Source organism: Pleuronectes platessa, chromosome 15, assembly GCF_947347685.1.
Source record: "Pleuronectes platessa chromosome 15, fPlePla1.1, whole genome shotgun sequence".
Lineage (NCBI taxonomy): Eukaryota > Metazoa > Chordata > Actinopteri > Pleuronectiformes > Pleuronectidae > Pleuronectes > Pleuronectes platessa.
The window spans coordinates 17,298,315-17,317,179 of NC_070640.1; the positions used below are offsets into that span (position 1 = coordinate 17,298,315).

General features: G+C 41.1%; 1 protein-coding gene across 1 annotated transcript; it reads left to right on the forward strand.

Annotated features, from left to right (window-relative positions):
* The first annotated feature begins 3,530 nt into the window (after positions 1-3,530).
* On the forward strand, positions 3,531-12,000 carry LOC128457202 (potassium channel subfamily K member 4). The gene is made up of 6 exons (XM_053441786.1): positions 3,531-3,719; positions 8,045-8,159; positions 8,269-8,429; positions 8,521-8,707; positions 10,711-10,853; positions 11,422-12,000. Exons 1-6 carry the CDS (start codon positions 3,531-3,533, stop codon positions 11,998-12,000), a joined length of 1,374 nt encoding a protein of 457 aa, XP_053297761.1.
* Positions 12,001-18,865: the final 6,865 nt, after the last annotated feature.

Genomic DNA, 18,865 nt, shown 5'->3' on the forward strand with positions numbered 1-18,865 from the left:
ATAATAATTAATTATTTTTTTTAAACCATTGTTTATACTGGTTGCTTAAACGTTTCGGTTATTTTTTCCCCCTCGGAGGTAGAGAGATGCTAATGAAGATTATTCCCATTTTACCTTATTCTATTCTATTTTATTTAACTGGGACAGTGTACATTAGTATTCATAGCTGTTGATGCGCCACAGTTTGCAGAGAGTCTGTTCTTTTAATTTGTAGTCCCTGGACAGATGTGACCAAGTCAACCAAGCCATCCGAGTTGGTTGAAACTAGAAGGGTTCTGAGTAGAGAGCAAACCTCCACCACGGCCCAATCATCACCTTAAATATATTTCAGTTCCCGAAATGGGTCTGATTTTATTATTCCCTAGGAAACCTGGGGAAACATTAAAAAAAATCGTTCCGATCTCGTTGTTTTAAAGAGAAAAAAATAAAACCTGGATCCGCCCCCTTCAATCGATCTGCATCAAAATTGAATGGATTCCTTCCTGACTCATCCTTTCAACCAAGCTTCATTGTAATCTATTTAGTTAGTTTTTGCGCAACCTTGCTTACAAACAAACAAACCAACCAACAAACAGATAGGGGGTGAAAACATAAAATCCCTGTTGGAGGTGAGGATAAAATCCATGTTTGTAGAAACAGCATATTAAGGACAACCTTATATTTCATTGACAGGTGCTTTTTAAACACAGACACTCATAATACTAACCCAAAATAAATATTGTTATTTAAAGATATTAAACAATTAATATCATAGCTTCTTTTGTTAACCATGTCAATAATAATAGCCTGAAAGCTTTACCACTTATATATAATGAATGAATGAATATTCCCCTGTAGCCACGGATACAGATGCAGTTATTGCAGTTAACTACTTCTGCTGTGTAATGTCATGGAGTCTGACTGTTATGTGCTGAAACCTGCAGATAATCATGTTACTCATATGGAGTGAGGTCATCATCTAACACCATTAAACTTTGCAGCCTGGAATCTGAAATGTGAAGCAGAAATGTCCTGACCTGGTCGGTACCTAGGATGTTTTATAGGAACATCTGAGAGTTCACTTCAGTTTCCTGGATCAGACACACACACACACACACACACACACACACACACACACACACACACACACACACACACACAGAGAAGTAGAGCAGCAGCAGTTCTGTCAGGCAGCCTGTGAGGAAGATGGGATATTGAGAGTGAGGTGAAGGAGGCTGAGCCGGCTTCCCTCTGCAGAGTCGGCAGTGTGATAACAATTAGTCCTCAATCAATCCTTACCATTGATCCCACTGAGACAATCAATGTTTATACAAAGCTGTACACTGTAGAAACATTGAAGTTATTTCATAGGAGTGAACAGTGGACATTATAATCACACACTGAAGCACAGTATGAGGTCCGTTATGTTTCTGACAAAAAAGGAGAGGAAAAAAAATCCCTGCAGCTTTTCGGAGTGGGTGTAAAATGTATATAAAGCAAACTGGAGTATATAGCTTTCATCTTCACCTCCGTCTTGATCTGTGATGCTCCCTCTCTCTCATTCCCTCTCTCACTCTCCATAAAGTCAGTTTGATTGAGTATCTTTGTTCTCTCTTGTGCGCTCAGCAATAGCCTCACACACACACTCTCATATACTCTTGCTCACACACACACACACACATATACACACACACACACACACACACACACACACACAGTCTCATATACTCTTGCTCGCACACACACACACTCCCTGTACATGGCTGCCTGAACTCTGCAAGAGGCGAGCAGTGCTCTGGATTCTCCTGATCGTCTGTTTGAGGTGAGGCACACACACACTGGACACTGGACTGCCAGGTGCTGTGGTCAGTGCCATGCGTCTCATGGAGGGATTCTAAATGGTAATAATAAAACGGGATCACTATGGGCACGGCTCGGCTGCAGCAGCGGTAACAGCCCCTGTTGGCACTCGGTGGAAGGCGTAGTATGATTTTCCTTTTCGTCAAGTGGTGCATTATGTGTGTGTTAGGTCTGTCTGAAGTGGGTCTACTGTGGTGTTATTCATGCTGATAGAAGGATTGTAAATTCAGATGTTCTCTGTAACTGTGTTTCTGGACCCAAATATACTAGAATAATATCTGAGGTGTAAAACAATCTTTAATTTGTGAATTGCAGGTTACATGTGATGATCACACATGGACGTTTGTCCCTTTTCTTATTGCTTGTGCCACTACTATGAATACTGTAATGTCAGCATCAGACCATATTGTGCATAACTGGGGAGCTGTGATGTTTCCAATTTACTAAGTAGACAGTCCCTTTGTTTCCAGCAGCTGTAAAACCGTTTGGAGAGCGGCTGTATATTTGCTGTCACCATGTTTATTACTCTAAGTTTGGATCAGAACCAGCTGATCTGCTGACTGAAGAACTTAAGAAGATGGGAGGTTGTAGATTTTTTCTTTCTGGCAGCAGTTCAGTGATCCGTCCCTTATTTAATAATTTCCCAGGTTTTTACTGTATAAAGGGAGCGTCGGACACATCTATCAGATTCTTGGCGCCACTGCTTTAACACCAGTATGCCCAGCCTTAGCTCCAGTTTCCGTTTGATCCTCCTGGTTTGAGCTGATGATGACCAACATCATCGCTCTGAGGCTGGTCCCAAGTTTCCAGGTGCCTCTCCTAGTTGGAGGCAACTTTTCCTCTGATCAGCATCACCTACAGGACATGGAAACAGAGAACGTGTAACAGTTGTCATTGTGGATGTTCCTCAACACTCACTGCTGTTGCCAGTGAATATAATTGTATTCTTACTGCTGACCTGTGGCTTAAGAGGTAGAGCGGGTCATCCACTAAGCACAGGGCCGGTGGTTCGATCCTGCACACTGTGGTGAGGTGCCCTTCGGCAAGATACGGAACCCCTGATGGCTATGAATGCTATGAGTGGTGTGTGATAGAGAAGGTGCCGCACATAGATGCACTTCATGAATGTGTGGGACAAAAACTGCAGTATAAAGAGTTGTTAAAGACTGAAAAAGTGCAATAAAAATACCGACCATTTACCTTTCAAAATCACTGACTTAAACGCTGAGTGAAGGCACATGTGTGTGCTCCTACCTAGTGTCCCCTCCGTCAGAGTGTGAGGCGGACGGGCTCCCTGGTGGTTACGGGTCCAGGGACTCCATCCTCAGGCCTGGCGTGAAGAAGGACTGGAAAAGACGCAGGCGTGGCCATCTGAAGCGGATTGACAGGTCAGTGTTATGTGTGCATCTGTTTGTGTATATGTAGCATGTTGGTGGGTCAGATGACAGATTTGTATCAGGGATGTTACACTTACTGGGTCAGCAGTGTGGTGAGGCCTAGGTCCATTTAAATGCCTTGTGTGCAGCTAATGGTGGGTGGGGGGGGGGGTGGTCAGTCCCATGTGGTCAGTGTGAAACTGCTCATGTCAGTGTGGATGCTGATATTTCAGCTGCAGCAGCTGGGATCCAGGCCACGCTGAGGCTGGCGGAGGGAAGCAGCAGTCTACGTTTGGACTGGGCGGAGGCGCAGCCATGCGGTGCTCCACCGTGCTCGCCATCTTGACGGGGGTGCTTCTGTACTTGGTGCTGGGTGCCGTGGTGTTCCGGGCCCTGGAGACCCCGCGAGAGGAGAACAGGCACATGATGCTGCAGACAACGCGGCAGGACTTCCTGTTGAACTTCACATGTGTCGGCGAAAACAACCTACAGGCCTTTCTAGAGGTAAAGTAGATCTTCTCGTGACAAGAGCCACCGGCAGTCTGTCTTGGGCGACTTCTTCTAGTGGTCCAATTTCAAATGGAATTCCCTTTTCCATCAGATTTTACTTAATTAACAGATTCTGGATTTAAAACAGCTCAACCAAACAATGATTTTCCTTCCCAGACTGTGTCAATTTGAAGAATTCTAACAAGCCTAACAAAGTTAAATGGAAGTAATATAAAGTTATTTTGTGTTTCCCCCCTGTCTTTAATGCTCTTTGTCATCATTAAAGACAGTTTTCATACTTTTTTATTCTCAAGACGAATATAACATGTAGTGGGCTGAGTAAATTCATGTTGGTGCTGGCGATAATTTTAATAAACTGTTCATATTTCCCTATTATTATTTTTCTCTTTAAGTTTTTTCTCATTATGTCTTGTGTCAACAGGGTCCAGGTTACTGGACCTGGAAAATGTGCATCAGAAAGTGACTGTGACAGTGGACTTAGTTACGGCCAGTTGTTAGTTATACGTAAACAAACAACAGAGGATCTGTAACTTAGACACTGATAACCTCCAGTGGCTAAAAATACATTTTGGCATGGCGTCCGATGGACAGCTGGCTCTGATTCATGTATAATATTCACTGCATGGAACTTGAGTATGACATCACAACTTATCCAAACCAATATTGTCAATTCTCATGTGGGTCCTGAGGCAGACTTCAGATTCATTTGGGGGGGCGGGGGGCGGGGGGGGGGGGGGGGGTGAGGCAGAGGTGTGGTCAGAGCAGTTTGTAAGGATGGGTCAGCTCCAGTGTGTGAGTGCGTGTGCGTGTGCGTGTGCGTGTGCGTTTGCGTGTGTGCGTGTGTGTGTGTGTGTATGTTCGTGGTCCAACTCATGTTGTGGGGACCTAAATGTCACATTATGGGGAATTCTCTTTCTTACAAAAACAAGTCCCCATAACATAAATCATTACCTTTCAAGGTGAGGACGTGTTTTAAAGTCAGGTCAGGTTAGGTTTAGGTTTAGGTTTAGGTTTAGATTTAGGTTTTAGGTTTAGGCTAGAGTCAAGTCTCCTGGAAATCAATGTGATGTCCTCTGAAGTCATGGAGACATACAGGCTGAATGTTTGTGTTTTATGAGCCAGCTTGGCAACCGTGCTGTGATTCCGAGATGTTTGTCCTTGCTCCAGAATGCACGTTGTAAATGACAGTTTTAGCCTGAAAGTGATCTGCATACAGTGGCTGACATTTGCAAAAAAGGGACTCAAGGCTGTCGTATGGGAAAGGCATACATATTTGAATACTTTCCTTATTATACATATCAAAATATGCATTTCATCATTTAGTTTCATGAAATGTAATTTGACGGGGTGACAGTGGCGTGGATACCCCCCTCTCGCCTCTTAGCCAATCGCAGCTCCTGCCTCTAAAGCTAACAAACTCAACAACTGCAACCAGATCCAGCCTGTGTGCACCTGTTTGCTAAAATGACAATAAAAAAAATCAACCAACTGGAAGCTGTTGCTTTAAATAAACACAGAGCACAGACACTGAATCTAACACTGGGGCACATCATGGGCTCATGTGGTTTGATGTCGGAATGTGGGAGAAAAATAGGGAGGCTGTAAAACTAAACGACTAAGTGACCTGACCGACACCTTGACACCTCTGCCCAATATTTGCATGACAATAAAGAGGAATGAAAAAAGATCAGGTGATAGACATATAAATAACTTAAAACATATACATTTAACCATTCAAATTGGCTAAAAAGTATGGTGTTAGGCGCTGGTGGGAAATGGACATTTAGCCTGTGACAAAAGTTACATTTGAAAAGTTAAAATTACAAGAGAAACTAGAGCTAATTGTAAAATTATGATGTCAGCAGCTTGTGTACCGACATTTTTGCTGAGCATCTGAGTTGTGGCATGTGGTCACACATATGCAAATGTTTCTGTGGCGAACCCCCAATCTGTGCAAAGAACATCAAACATCAAAAAAACATTCCCGTCGTATTGTGGCTTCACTCAGAATTTTGGTGAACTTTTTGGGGGTTTACACGGTTATACAGAATCAAACTAACTCTGAACAAATTGTTGCTGGGTTAGAAAATCAAGCTCAACCCCACCTTGCATGTTCTTAGGCTACTAATTTAATAAAGATGTGTGATGCAGATTGACTTTAACATAGTTGTTGCCCTGGTTAACAAGAGCTGGTCTGGTTGCAGTAATTGAGTTTGATACAACACCTTTATTATGAAATGTTATATGTTGTATTAGGAGGAAAAAATTTAAAAATACATCTTGTCGTATAAAATAAAAACTTCTATAAATGGGAAAATATTAATCAGACAAGTTTATAACAAAACATTTCATATCAAATACTTCATATATAAAAACTGAAATTATTAAATGTAGCCCTACAAAGAAATTGTCTACCAAGTCAATAAATGTGATTTAAAAAAGGACAAGGAAAAGAACAGCTTGTGGTTGTTTTTCGCAATTTTCACATCATAACAAATATATATTCACTCACATAGGCTAATAAACAGCCAATGATCTGATGGCATCTATTCCCTTCTAAAATAAAACATAGAAATCATTAGGATGAACTTGCACTTGTAAGATCTTAAACACATGAGCTCTTAATTACATCCTGTATGCAAACAGGAGTAGTCGTATTCATAAGTGAGTGCGGCAGCTGTCACAGAGTCAGAAGGGTCCGGTTTCACACAACCAGTATCGGCTGATGATTGATGGACTCCAAGTTCCATGCTTCAACAATGTGATGTTTGTAACTTGAGATCCTATCCACTACACAATGTCACCCTTGTACAGTTGTTTTATATCGCTGGCTATTAATGTGGTGGTTCATGTGTATGGCTTTGTGGCACAGCTGATTTCCAGGAGGCCTTTGTGACCATATATGGTCTGATAATAAGTAACGGATGCATACAACATAATTTTAAATAGTCAACTAATCGATCAATCAACATAATTTTTTTTTGAATTGTCAATGATTTAGGTTATTGAATATGTTTAAGTTATTTATGAAGCAAAAATAACATTCATCCTCTGCAGTTGTACATCATTGTAAATCAAAGACTTTAAGTTTTGATCCAGCAACAATCTGTAAGTGCCGCCTTGGACTTTAGTAGAGAATAATCAACAGAAAAACGATTGTTGGTTGCAGGTCAAAAATCTATTTTATTATAAAAAATGTACAGAATGAATATTAGCTTATAATTGTTTGTTTATAATAGGGTCACACTCAAATCTGATAGGCCCTTGAACTGCCCCTGTCCTGTCAGTAGCCTTTAAAAAATAGAAGTCACTTACTTATAATACCAACAATACGCATGACAATTTGTTAAGACATTTTATTTTCTAAGCTTTTTTGAAGCAAGAATTAAAAAAAATATATATAAATCATGTGTGGCTTTGCACAAACAATAAACGTGAAAAAGTTAAAGTTAAAGTCTTCATCTTACTGAATCAGAAACTGTACATTGATAGAGACAGGGGCTGACTCATTACCCATTATAAATGTTCAGGCAACAAAACAACACTACAAAGTAAAACATACTCTATTTACTGAAATGCTCCTATATGCACCCAGTCAGTATAACGTCTGCAGAGTTCATGTTCAGTCACAGCCTCATCGTATTCGCTTTTAATTTTAGGGTGAACAAATGTCTTCAAGTAACAACGGACACACAAAAGATAATTTGATCAGGTAATTCGATTATTTGTGCTGGGGGAGTTCGATACACTTGGGACAGAGTGGAGCCGGCCGCCGTAATACATCGGTTATCAGTCTCTTTGTCACTGTCTGGATGATGCTGATCAGGACAGTGCATTTTCCACATCATTTGCGGCCGGCTGTAAAGTAGTAAATTAATTATGTGCAAAATAAACAAATTTAGCTTTCTTTTTACTGTCCAATTAAAGGTTCATTGGGTAGAATTAAGTGACATCTCTCGGGGAAGTTGCCCCTGTTGCAGCTGAATACCCCCCCCTCCAAACATGAAAGAGCGCCTGAAAAAACTCAAAAGGTGTTTAGTTTGTCCAGTCTAGGCTACTGTAAAAAAAAAAATGGCGACCTCCTGGAAAGGACCCGCTCCTGATGTTAATATGAAGTATTTAAATATAAAGGGCCATTCCAGGGTACAGAAACCAACAATTCATACAATTTAGATCATCACACACTAGGGAAAACACCACCAGGACAATTTTGTATTTAAGTTCTACCAAACTAACCCTTTCACCTAAATTACACAGTGGACTTTTAAAAATACATATTAATTTCATAATAATAACTCTTGTCCAATGTCCCTTCCCAGGAAGTGGTGGAGGCCATCGGTGCAGGTGTGGATGCCACCAGCAACACCAGCTTTGTCAGCCAATGGGATCTGGCCAGTGCCTTTTTTTTCTCAGGGACAATCATCACAACCATCGGTAGGTGTCCAGTACAACTATTAAGACCACAACATTTAATTCTAATGACTCATTTTTGAACAGAATCTGTTAACGAATTGTGTCTCTGACCTCTGACCCTACATGCCAGGTTTTGGAAACATCTCCCCGAAAACATACGGAGGGCAGCTGTTCTGCATTTTCTACGCCCTGGTGGGAATCCCACTGTTTGGTATCCTACTCGCTGGGGTTGGAGACCATCTGGGTACTTGGCTGAGGAAAGCTGTTGCCAAAATAGAGACTCTCTTCCTGGTCAGAGCCCAAACAGTGCTGTTCATGTCTTCTTTGCTTGATTTTCCCTTCATTTTTCTCATCCCACTGTGTTGTTTCACCCTGCGGGCAGAAATGGCGTGTGAGTCCCACTATTGTGCGAGTGATCTCAGCCGTCCTGTCCATCCTGCTTGGTTGCGTGCTCTTTGTTGCAGTACCTATCCTGGTCTTCCAAAGGGTGGAGGGCTGGAGTCTTTTGGAGTCGGCCTATTTTGTAGTTATCACCCTGACAACAGTGGGCTTTGGAGACTATGTTGCAGGTACACAACAATAGATCCACCGCATGTTTATAAACATAGCTTGTAGTGTGCTCACAAGGGGGGGGGGGGGGGGGGGGTGGTTGGTGGACTTTATCATTACAGATGGAAGGAAACGGCCACAATGGCTTCATTAGAACATGATGTTTAGATGTAAAGCACATGAATTATACTATATTTGTATTCTTACATATTGCATATTTATACACTCTCCAATAACTAACAAGACACTAACAAAAGCACCTTTTTAATCACTGTCAATGGGAACAGTAAAAGGGTTCCACTGTGCAGCAGTATAAGGGCACTAGATATGTTAGTCGTGAAAACTTTGGTGAGAGCCATTGTCATCAACACAATTTCCCTGCTCTCGTTAAAATACCACAGATAACTGGAATGGTCCTCAGTAGAGTCCACCAAGGCCCAACAGTTCTCTTAAATCAATCAATCAAATTGTATTTGTAAAGCCCATAATTCACAAACCATCGTCATCATCCGCTGCCGCTATCAGAATCCACCATCATAATCAACCATCAGCTGCCACCTTGATCATGATCCACCACCACTCTCTCTGATCCGCGATCCACCATCATGATCCACGATGTGGCCGCAACTGCAGCCCTGGATCTACAAACAAAATGGTTCAGCTTGAATAAATTCAATCAAGCTGCAACAAAGTCCACCAAGTCATAGATATCAGTTCCCCAAATATGCCGGATTTCTTCCTTTAAGATCCATGAATTATTCCCCTGAGAAAACAGTAAAAAAAAAAAGCCCTATCTCGTAATATTAAAGATAGTGATTCCTGGCTCTGCCACCTGACTTGGATCCGCACCAAACTTGAATGGTTTCTTCCCTGACACATATCACATCTTCCACCATGTTTTGTGGAATTCTTTTCTATCATTTGTGTGGAATCTTGCTTACAAACCAACAAACATCCAATCCAACAAACAAACAAATGGACGGGGGTGATAACAAAACCTCCTTGGCAGAGGGAATATAGAAATACTAGAAAAGGAATCTGCTTTCACAAAAAAGAGGAAAACAGAAGGAGAGGGGAGGAAGCGATATGCTGTGTGTGTAAGAAAATACATACAGACACAGTTGCTAGCTCATTATGGCCAATGCTTTCGAAGTGGTGGTTTCCAAGTAATTTACTGGGATTTATTGATGTAGCTTGTAATGATGTAGCTGGTAAGATGGCGAAACGTATTTTACCTAATAGTGTTTTTTTATTCAAGAAAATTGCATCATGTAAAATGATAGCAAAGTAAAATCAAAACTAAATCATCAAAGCTAAAGTTATCAACTGTAATGCAATAGACAATACACACAACTTCATTCAGAGTTGAGAAGTAGCAGAAAATGTATCTTAAATATAGTATTTAATTGTGATACTTGAGTAAATTAACTTTTTCAGATGTTGTGTCCACTGAGATGTTTCAGAAAGAACTGGTTTCATTACTTTATCCATGAAAGTCGACAACTTCCACCAATCATACTCAACAGGGTTTATTTTAGCCCTGAGGTCACGTCACAGCTGATCTTATTCTCACCACATCAGAGGTTAAAAGATCGAATCATTGCACAGACACATCCCCTTTAACCCCTGATAACTCACTGTTATTTAAAATGCTTTAATATACAAATCAAAAAGAGAATTTACTTCTTTGTGCCGTGGCTTCCGTTTTTCTGCGTTTGCTTTTACCTATTTTTTTCCACTTTGTTGAATGTATTGATCGGCAGATGAGTTGCTGATATAACTTAATTAGTCATCTGTCAATGTGTCTGTCAGTTATGATGCATTAAGTTCACTTAGCTCAAATAATTTTCATTTTTCTCATCAATTATTCAGGAGGATTTTCTTTTAAAAGGGCAACTATTGATTTATCTAACCTGCTGCATAGTGTCTCCCATCATGACTGTTTGCACATGGATAGATGTATATTATATATGGTTATTGCTGCTTTAACTGACTGCTACTGTGTACTTGTGTCTTGTCAAAGGGGATTCTGGGATTGCAGGGAGCGACCACTGGTACAAGCCTCTGGTGTGGTTCTGGATCTTGCTGGGTCTCGCCTACTTTGCTTCTATCCTGACGATGATTGGAAACTGGCTCCGGGTGCTTTCTAAGAAGACCAGAGCTGAGGTATACTTGCATTCTTCTGCTTGGTTTTATATTGTCCTGTCTCCGTTTCTTTCTTTCCATCAACTCTCTTTTTTATATTCTTTATTTCATTGAGTCTGATTTCCGTAGTTAATTATCCAAAGAAGAGAGAAAGGAAGGGAAAAGAAGCTATCACTCAGCTTTACAACACAGCTAGTTATCCCTATTCCCCCTCCCATCTCACCCTAAACCAAAAACCAAAAACCGTAAAGTGTTCAATGTCTACATTTAGATTTGTTCTTCTTTTCTTTTTCTTTTTATCTTTTTGTAATGTTTTTTGTTTTGAATATATGCATGAACCCAATAAAGACTACCGTGGTGAAAATATAATACTGCTAATAATAATATTAACAATAATAAAAATAACAATTATGTGTCTGAAATGAGAAATTTAGGTTGCATGCAAAATATTACCAGTAATTCAAAATGAAACAAGAAGAGAGACAGAGAAGAAAATAAAAGAAAGGGATGTAATAAAAAAGGGAGAGGTAGAGATAAATAACTGTGTATTAGGTAGTGGCTCAACTCTGGTTTGACCCTTCTCTCTCAGATGGAAGAACTTCGAGCCCACGCCACGGACTGGACTCAGAACATCCAGAACATGTCGGTGGATTTCCGCATCCCAGGTAAAATCGACGACCCCTTCAAGCGGCGCCGGAGAAAGCGCCGCCATGGTCAGAGTGCGTCGGGTACAGGGCCCTCTGAGGGGAAAGAAGGGCACCCTGAGAACCAGACCGATTCTGGATCGTACTGCTCCTCCTCCTCCTTCTCATCCAATGAATCCGGGTCTGGATCCGAAACAGACTCTCAGGCCACGCAGACGGAGCGAGTGCCTGAAGAAAAAACTGAGAAGGAGGAGCCCCACCTATCTCAGCCTCTGGACTACTTCGGGGAGAACCTGGCCTTCATAGACGAATCCTCAGATACTCAGAGTGCTAAACTTCATCTGGATCCTCTGCTGGACCCAACACAACCCAACCCTGCTCGCTCTCGTCAGCCGAAGAGGAGACGTCACAGAAGGCCTGTTCCACAGAGAAGCCCCGAGGTCAATGGCTCCAACTCTGACAGGAGGGAGCCCAATGGAAACCCCAAACCAGTTCCAGATCTACCACTGAACCTCCGGATCTAGACCTAGTACAGAAACTCCAGCTTGATATATGAGATGTGGGGAGAATCTGAGCAATGTATCTGTGTATATGTGCTGCTTACTTACAGACACTTGATGAAAACATATTGCAGAAGAAGCCTTAGCCACTTATGGTTTGCATTTAATGGCCTTAGCATGCGAGTGTGTTTGCCTTAATCAAAGCTGATGAAGTGACTGTCATGCCAATGATCCCTTTACTTTATGAAGAGCTGCTGCCCTCAACTGGGCCAAGACAGAAGTGCATCTCAACGTCAGGGTTCCCGTTGTGTTTTACTAATCCACACCAGTGCAAACAATTTGAGAGCAACCTAAAGAGGAGGTAGCTTACACTCTTCAATCCTGCCAAGTATAATTAAACAGGTACTTGACAGGCTCTTTTACATTTGAGGTATGTAACAAACTTTTCTAAATGCTGTGTGAATACTGTTTAAACGACCATAACATTTGCATTTTGATGGTTAAATGCATTAATCCGACTGTATTGCATACATGTAATAAATATTTTTTAAATTAAAGCAGCACTGTGTCTTACAAGCATGTTTGTTATACTGTCGTAAGTACATGTTTTCTAAAGATGCTGTTCAAGTCCTTACGGCTAAAATAGGGTAGTAGTGGGGTTCCGTGTTTAGGCAATACGTCATTTTCATTTCAAACTGATGCAAAAGTTTCGTTTTCACTTCTAAGTTGTTTGTAAGGGTCTATAGAACAATTTTGGTCCGAGGGCCAGACATGCCGGTCAAAAAATTGCCCTCTAGGGGGCGTTGTTGGCTCCGAACCTACCACCAGCCTTAATAAAATATGGTAGCTGTTATAATTCTTGATCAGAATATCTGATCTGAACATAATAAGTATGTATTGATTCAGGATCAGGAGTAGCAACTGATATCTTTATAATATGACCGATATAACCCATATGTATCATGTGAGGCAGGATTGGTCCACTGCTACCAGCTGCTTCTGCATGTGAGTTTATGCGTAGACATTCTTGGTCCAGTCCAGACTTCTGTGTTGTAGGAAACTGAAAAAGTAAAATCCCAGTTCCATGGAAGGATGAGGTAGCAGTACGTGATGTGGGATTATGATCCAGGTTATCCAGGGCTGTAACTGTGAATATGCACTGATGCAAATTTGTATGAAAAAATATTATTTGCGCTGTTCATTCTTCGATCTCCAATAGTCTTTGCAAAGCTAGCTTCAATGCTGAGAACCCTCTTATATGACACGCTCAGATTATATTTGTGTAAGAGTTCGACCAACTTCTTGCTTCTTGTTTGCGAATGCAGTTCGAGGGCCAGGAACACTGCAAGTGGAGGCTCATATTACAAGTTTGAGGAAAGAGAAGTCCTATTTAGCATGGCCATCTGACTCACAGAGAGTATCTCCCGACAATTCTCCTGTTCGGGTGATGATTTGGGTCCTGAAAGGAGATTACGGAAGAAATACTTCATACGTTGTGGAACAGATGATTCTTCAGTCTTTGGGAAATGAACCATCACAGGTACCTTTCTCCACTGTCAAATCCGGAAAGTGTTTGATGACTGTTTTCTTTAGGCGTGTCCGGTTCACTGTCTTCTGGATTCCACTTTGTTCCAATCGCTCCGTCATCATATCGGTCAGATCTTGTAATGCAAAGATGTTGCGACCTCCAGCAATTTCTTCCTGTATGAATTGGAGCAACTTATTTTCGGCTGTGACTTCAAAGTCTTCACTAGCTGTATTTCGTTTACAAATTGCATTGTAACGACGTTTGAACCCTGTGTAGCAATTGCGATGATACTTGGCCTCAATAGTGACAAGATCTCCCTCTGAAAGGAGTACCACAATACGATCTTCCCCCAGTGCAACTGCCATGTCGTGTATCTGATGGGAAAGTTTTACCTTCTGGAAAGAATGGTCTGCTCTATTTGTTTCCTCACCACAGAAGATACATATTTTACGATTTACAGTTTCACCAGTTTGGCAGGATCTTCTTATGGCAGGAGTCAATCCTTCAGAATAACGTTTTTTTGCATTGTCAAGTGTTGTTGGCTTGTAAAGCTTACGACACTTGTGCCGTGTTTTGTGCAAGGAAGCACGATTCTGATGCATGGATTCTTCATCTGGAAGTTCTAAATTTGGGTGGGGAGCAGCACCAATTGCTTGGAACTGACGTGCAAGGCTGATAAGATCTATGTATGCTCCCTCTCTACGACTGACAATTGGATTAGCAACAGGGCAAACAAGTTTTTTCCGTCGTTTGGTTTTGGCAAAGAATGCATAGCTGCCAATTCGTTGTCCCAGCCATCTCATAATACCTGTTACATTTAGTCTTTCACCCTTTTAGGGTTGGTTCAGCAGTAGCAGTAAAAGAAGGAATACTTACTTTCAATGTTCAGTGCAACTTATGTAGTCACTTCAAACAGTACAATGAGAACTTATTCCGTAAAGAGCCAAGTGGTTTAGTGAATTTTGATTACTGGGGGCATTACTGATGGAATTATTATATTCTTCAGGCATTTATTCATTCATCCTACATGGACTGAATGGACTTTCCAAATGAGGAACACAGACGAATGAACCTTAATCTATCCAAGCAGTAGAATAGAGAAAATAGTGAAATGAGGAATAGAAGATAAATAACTAAAGGGCATGAATTGTAAGATTGTAAAATATTCTTGACATACATCAAATTACTGTATATGAAATGGAATAAATAATAAACACCTTCCCTTATTCAAAATATTCAGGACATTCTCCAAAGTAACTATAGCTATTAAAATTGTTTATTAAAAAAAAGGTATGAAAATTGGTAGCCACCTTATTTTTTTGCCATACCATAATTTTTATAACTTCCATATTTGAGCAAAAGTTCATTCCCAACATAGTATTGACTTGCAATTGCAATAAAAAATAATACATCATAGCAAATGTAAGAAAATTAAGACCTTTTAAATAATATATATTTCCGATTTTGGCCATTTTAGAAAATTGGCCCAAAACCATTTTTTTTTTTTTATCTGGTTTCTTGGCCCTCAGACCAAAATTGTTCTATAGACAATTATGTTCAATTTAGAAAACAAAACAAAACTTTTGCATCAATTTGAAATGACTGAGTGCCTAGGCACCCCACTATAGAGCATCCTCTAACCAGAAGGTTGGCGGTTTGATCCCAGGCTTCCCCATCTTCATGCCGAAGGGTCCTTGGGCAAGATTAACTGCAGAGACAAACGTCCATATACTCTCACATTCCCAACCACAGTCAATCTAGAGTCTCCGATTGACCCAACCCCTATCTGCATTTCTCTGGGCTGTGGGAGGATGCTCGAGTATCAGAGAAAAGCCACACGGACACTGTGAGAACATGCAAACTCAGCATCAACATCATTATATGAAAAGCAGTTCAGTCTTTCTAGTAAAGCTTGGGTGGAACATACCGTATATTAAGGTTCATGTTTTTCCGTAGATGACCAATTACTCTACATTCCTGGACGACATGTTTTGGCTACAAAATGTGATTTAGTGAAATGTTGTACTTGATTCATTCACCATCTTTCATTTTCCATTTGCTGTTATCTGCTTTTAACAATAAACACTTGATTGTGAACAAAATCCCACTGTATAAGCTTGGATTTCAAATTGGTTTACGGAAATATTTGCAGTATATTCTCAAAATTCTGTCAGTAGATTGAAATGACACATGACTTGTGTTGTTGGGGGTTAAAGGAGTCCAGGACCCAAAACGCAGACACACAACAGAGGCAGGTAGTTTCAGAGAAGATGATTGTTTGGTTTGTTCGAAAGATTGCAAAAAAATACAAGATGAACCGACGTGACACTTGATGAAATGATGTGGTATGGGAAAGGAACCCACTAGATTAAGATGTGGATACAGATGAGGGGATGGATCCAGGAATTATATTGTGCTTTTCAACAATTTCCCTGGGGGATTAATTCATGGATATTGATTTAAAAGCCAGGCAACAAAGAACTGAGAGCACTGAGACTAAATAGACAAGGAAGCCATAGGCCTCTGGGGAAACACATCTGGGAGGGGCCGGCCATCACCAAAGAGGGAAAACTAGACAGAGACAGGAAGTAAAGGACGAAATATGATACAAAAATAAAACAGGAAATAAAAGTCCAATGGAACAACCTAAGCAGGGCAGGTGCCCACTGTCATGACATAAGGACAGTATCGTATCATGTGAGGGTGAGAATGAAAACATTGGCGTGTTGGCTGGTGGCAAAGGGAGACAGGTGCTGCAAGACTTGAATAGCATACTGTACATGCAGCACTGTTTGTACTGTATAAATGCCCTTCAGTTTGTCAATATGTTCCTTTTAGCATGACTACGGATCCTCAGTTGATCCGTGTAAGTGATACTCGGCTGGTAACTCTACCTTGGTGTTTCAATCTGAAAATGGCCCCAAGGACAAACATTGTGCGACATCAAATTGTGCCTGGAGTTATTCTATCATCTGTATATTCAGGTTGTAGGAAAGCAATGCTGAGGTCACAAAATATGTGATGGATACAAATTTGCATATTAATTTATAGTTAAATGTATTACTACCGCCCCTCTGCTCTTCTGAGTAAATGAATGCTGCTCTCCCGCTGTAAACACAACCAGCAGATGGCACACACTCACACATTTTGATCTGTACAGCACTGAGACATAACATCAGAGACGAGAAGCAATCCGAGGTCTTTGACTCAAGTACACTTGAAATGATTTGTTATTGACCATCTTAATGATTTGAAATTAGACAAATCCCAGTCCGTCTCTCGTCCCCCTTGCTCTCGTGTTCTCATGGCGAGTGAACAAGACGTTTTTTTTAAAAGGAGCATGAACTGTGTGAACGTTCCCCCCTTTTGTTAATCTGACACTTTACTGCAGGTATTGAAAAATGAAAAAGCAGCCTTGTGGCGTAGTGATCAGGAAGTGAGCAGGCCCTGGTGATGTGCTGTGGCAGTGGGTGACCTTTTAGTGTAGGACACACACACACTCAGCTGCTATAACGTCATCAGCAATTTAGCTGCACTCTCCCCAGGCTGCCACTAGAGGGACCATAATTTTGGCAGTGTTGGTAAATGCTGATGTCGGCGATACACTCCTGACCCGGAGTTAAAGGGGAAATCCGTCCAAAAATAGAATTCAGACATGTAATTTCGTTATTAATGTGCTCAGATTTTAAGAACAACTGAGACTGCAGGTATCATGTTATTTAGACAAGAAAACGAGCTGCGCCATAATAAATAATGAGGACGTTTTGTCCATCACAAATTAAATAAATCAACAAAAAAAGAAGGTGTTGTCATTTCAATGGATAAAAAAGTTAACCCGTGTTTACTGATGTTCTGATATCCAATATAGCAGAAGACAAGGTCCATATTTAACCATACAGGCTTTACTATAGGTAAATCGTTATAATATAAAATACTTGTCACCCTGATTTAGGCTGAATTTACCCCTTGTGTTTTATTTGAAGGAATAAAAAACATGAAATACACTGACTTTTTATAAGGAAATTATATGTTTCGTTTTGTTTGGTTTATTTCCTCCTGTCACCTATTCATCCATTTGTCAACTCAGCTGTTTGGACCAGGACAGTGAACCCCAGTATGCTGCTTAAAACCCTCAAATCCATATACTTTGATACTTTAACCTTACACTGAAGCTTGTGGTGCTTGTATACAGATTAGAGGTGTTTATAATGTAGGTGTAGACTGATCTCTATCAGTGCTGTTATCTATGACTCAGTCCATGCACCACAATGAAGTGGTGCCCAATAGTCTCTCTCTCTCTCTGTGTGTGTGTGTGTGTGTGTGTGTGTGTAACAGAGGCACAAAGGCTTCTTGGTATTTATGTTTCAGCTGACACCTGTCTGAGGTCACGACCTGCTGTAAGAAGCGCCCATAGGGACCCCAGCTGCCATCCACCGTTTAAAACACACCAGCATGGACGACACTGTACCGCGTCTCCGACAACTGCTCTTATCATATTATAATGCACGTCGACCAAATCGCAACAACACGAACACAAACCCAGAATCTAACATGACCACTGCTCTCACACACACAGGAAATATGATGATGATGATGATGATGATGCAGACTGCAGCAGAGTGTGTGTGTGTGTGTCTGTGATGCAGCTCCGCAGAAGTGCAGTGTCTGCAGCAGAGACTGGGTGACCTTCATTCAAGGTCGCACTGACACTGCTGTCAGTTTTTCCCTCCCGTGCACGCACCACGGAAATCCTGTCCCGCTGCACACACACAAACACACACACACACACACACGCACACACGCACGCACGCACACACACACACACACACACACACACACACACACACACACACACACGCACACAGCTTAATTATGCTTCAAACAGACCAGACTATTAGAGACTAACGTTTATTATTGTCTATAATCAGAGCTGGGGGCTTATTCAAATCGTGCAAAAAAAAATAATCCCTTTAATTTGAAATCAGCTCTGATTTGTATTATTCTTTGATTGCTTTATTTTAAATCTCAACGAGTGGACAGTGTGTGGCAACCTCTATCTTCCCTGTGTCAGCTGCCACCACGCAGGCATGCAGGAGACTATTTCTAGCAGCAGCAGGCTACAAAGTTAGACAGAAAAATAATTTTGATGACATTTCTGGATTTAAAACTCTTGATTGTGGTCCCATGCCATCACAGTAAGCCAGTGCCTTTCCTCTTCCTTAGCAACTGTGCTGGGTCAGTGTCACAAGACCGACAGCATGACTACATTTTCCATAGAGGTGTGCCTCAGGAGACATGTGGGATCTCTCAACAACACTCAGGATGATTTATATAGAAAACCATATCTATTTTTTAACAGGT

Excerpts from the sequence above, each read along its gene's own strand:
- LOC128457202 (XM_053441786.1), top strand. The coding sequence starts at position 3,531 with ATGCGGTGCTCCACCGTGCTCGCCATCTTGACGGGGGTGCTTCTGTAC. Across the intron at positions 3,720-8,044 it reads ACCTACAGGCCTTTCTAGAG|GAAGTGGTGGAGGCCATCGG; the intron begins GTAAAGTAGATC and ends GTCCCTTCCCAG. Across the intron at positions 8,430-8,520 it reads AAATAGAGACTCTCTTCCTG|AAATGGCGTGTGAGTCCCAC; the intron begins GTCAGAGCCCAA and ends CCCTGCGGGCAG.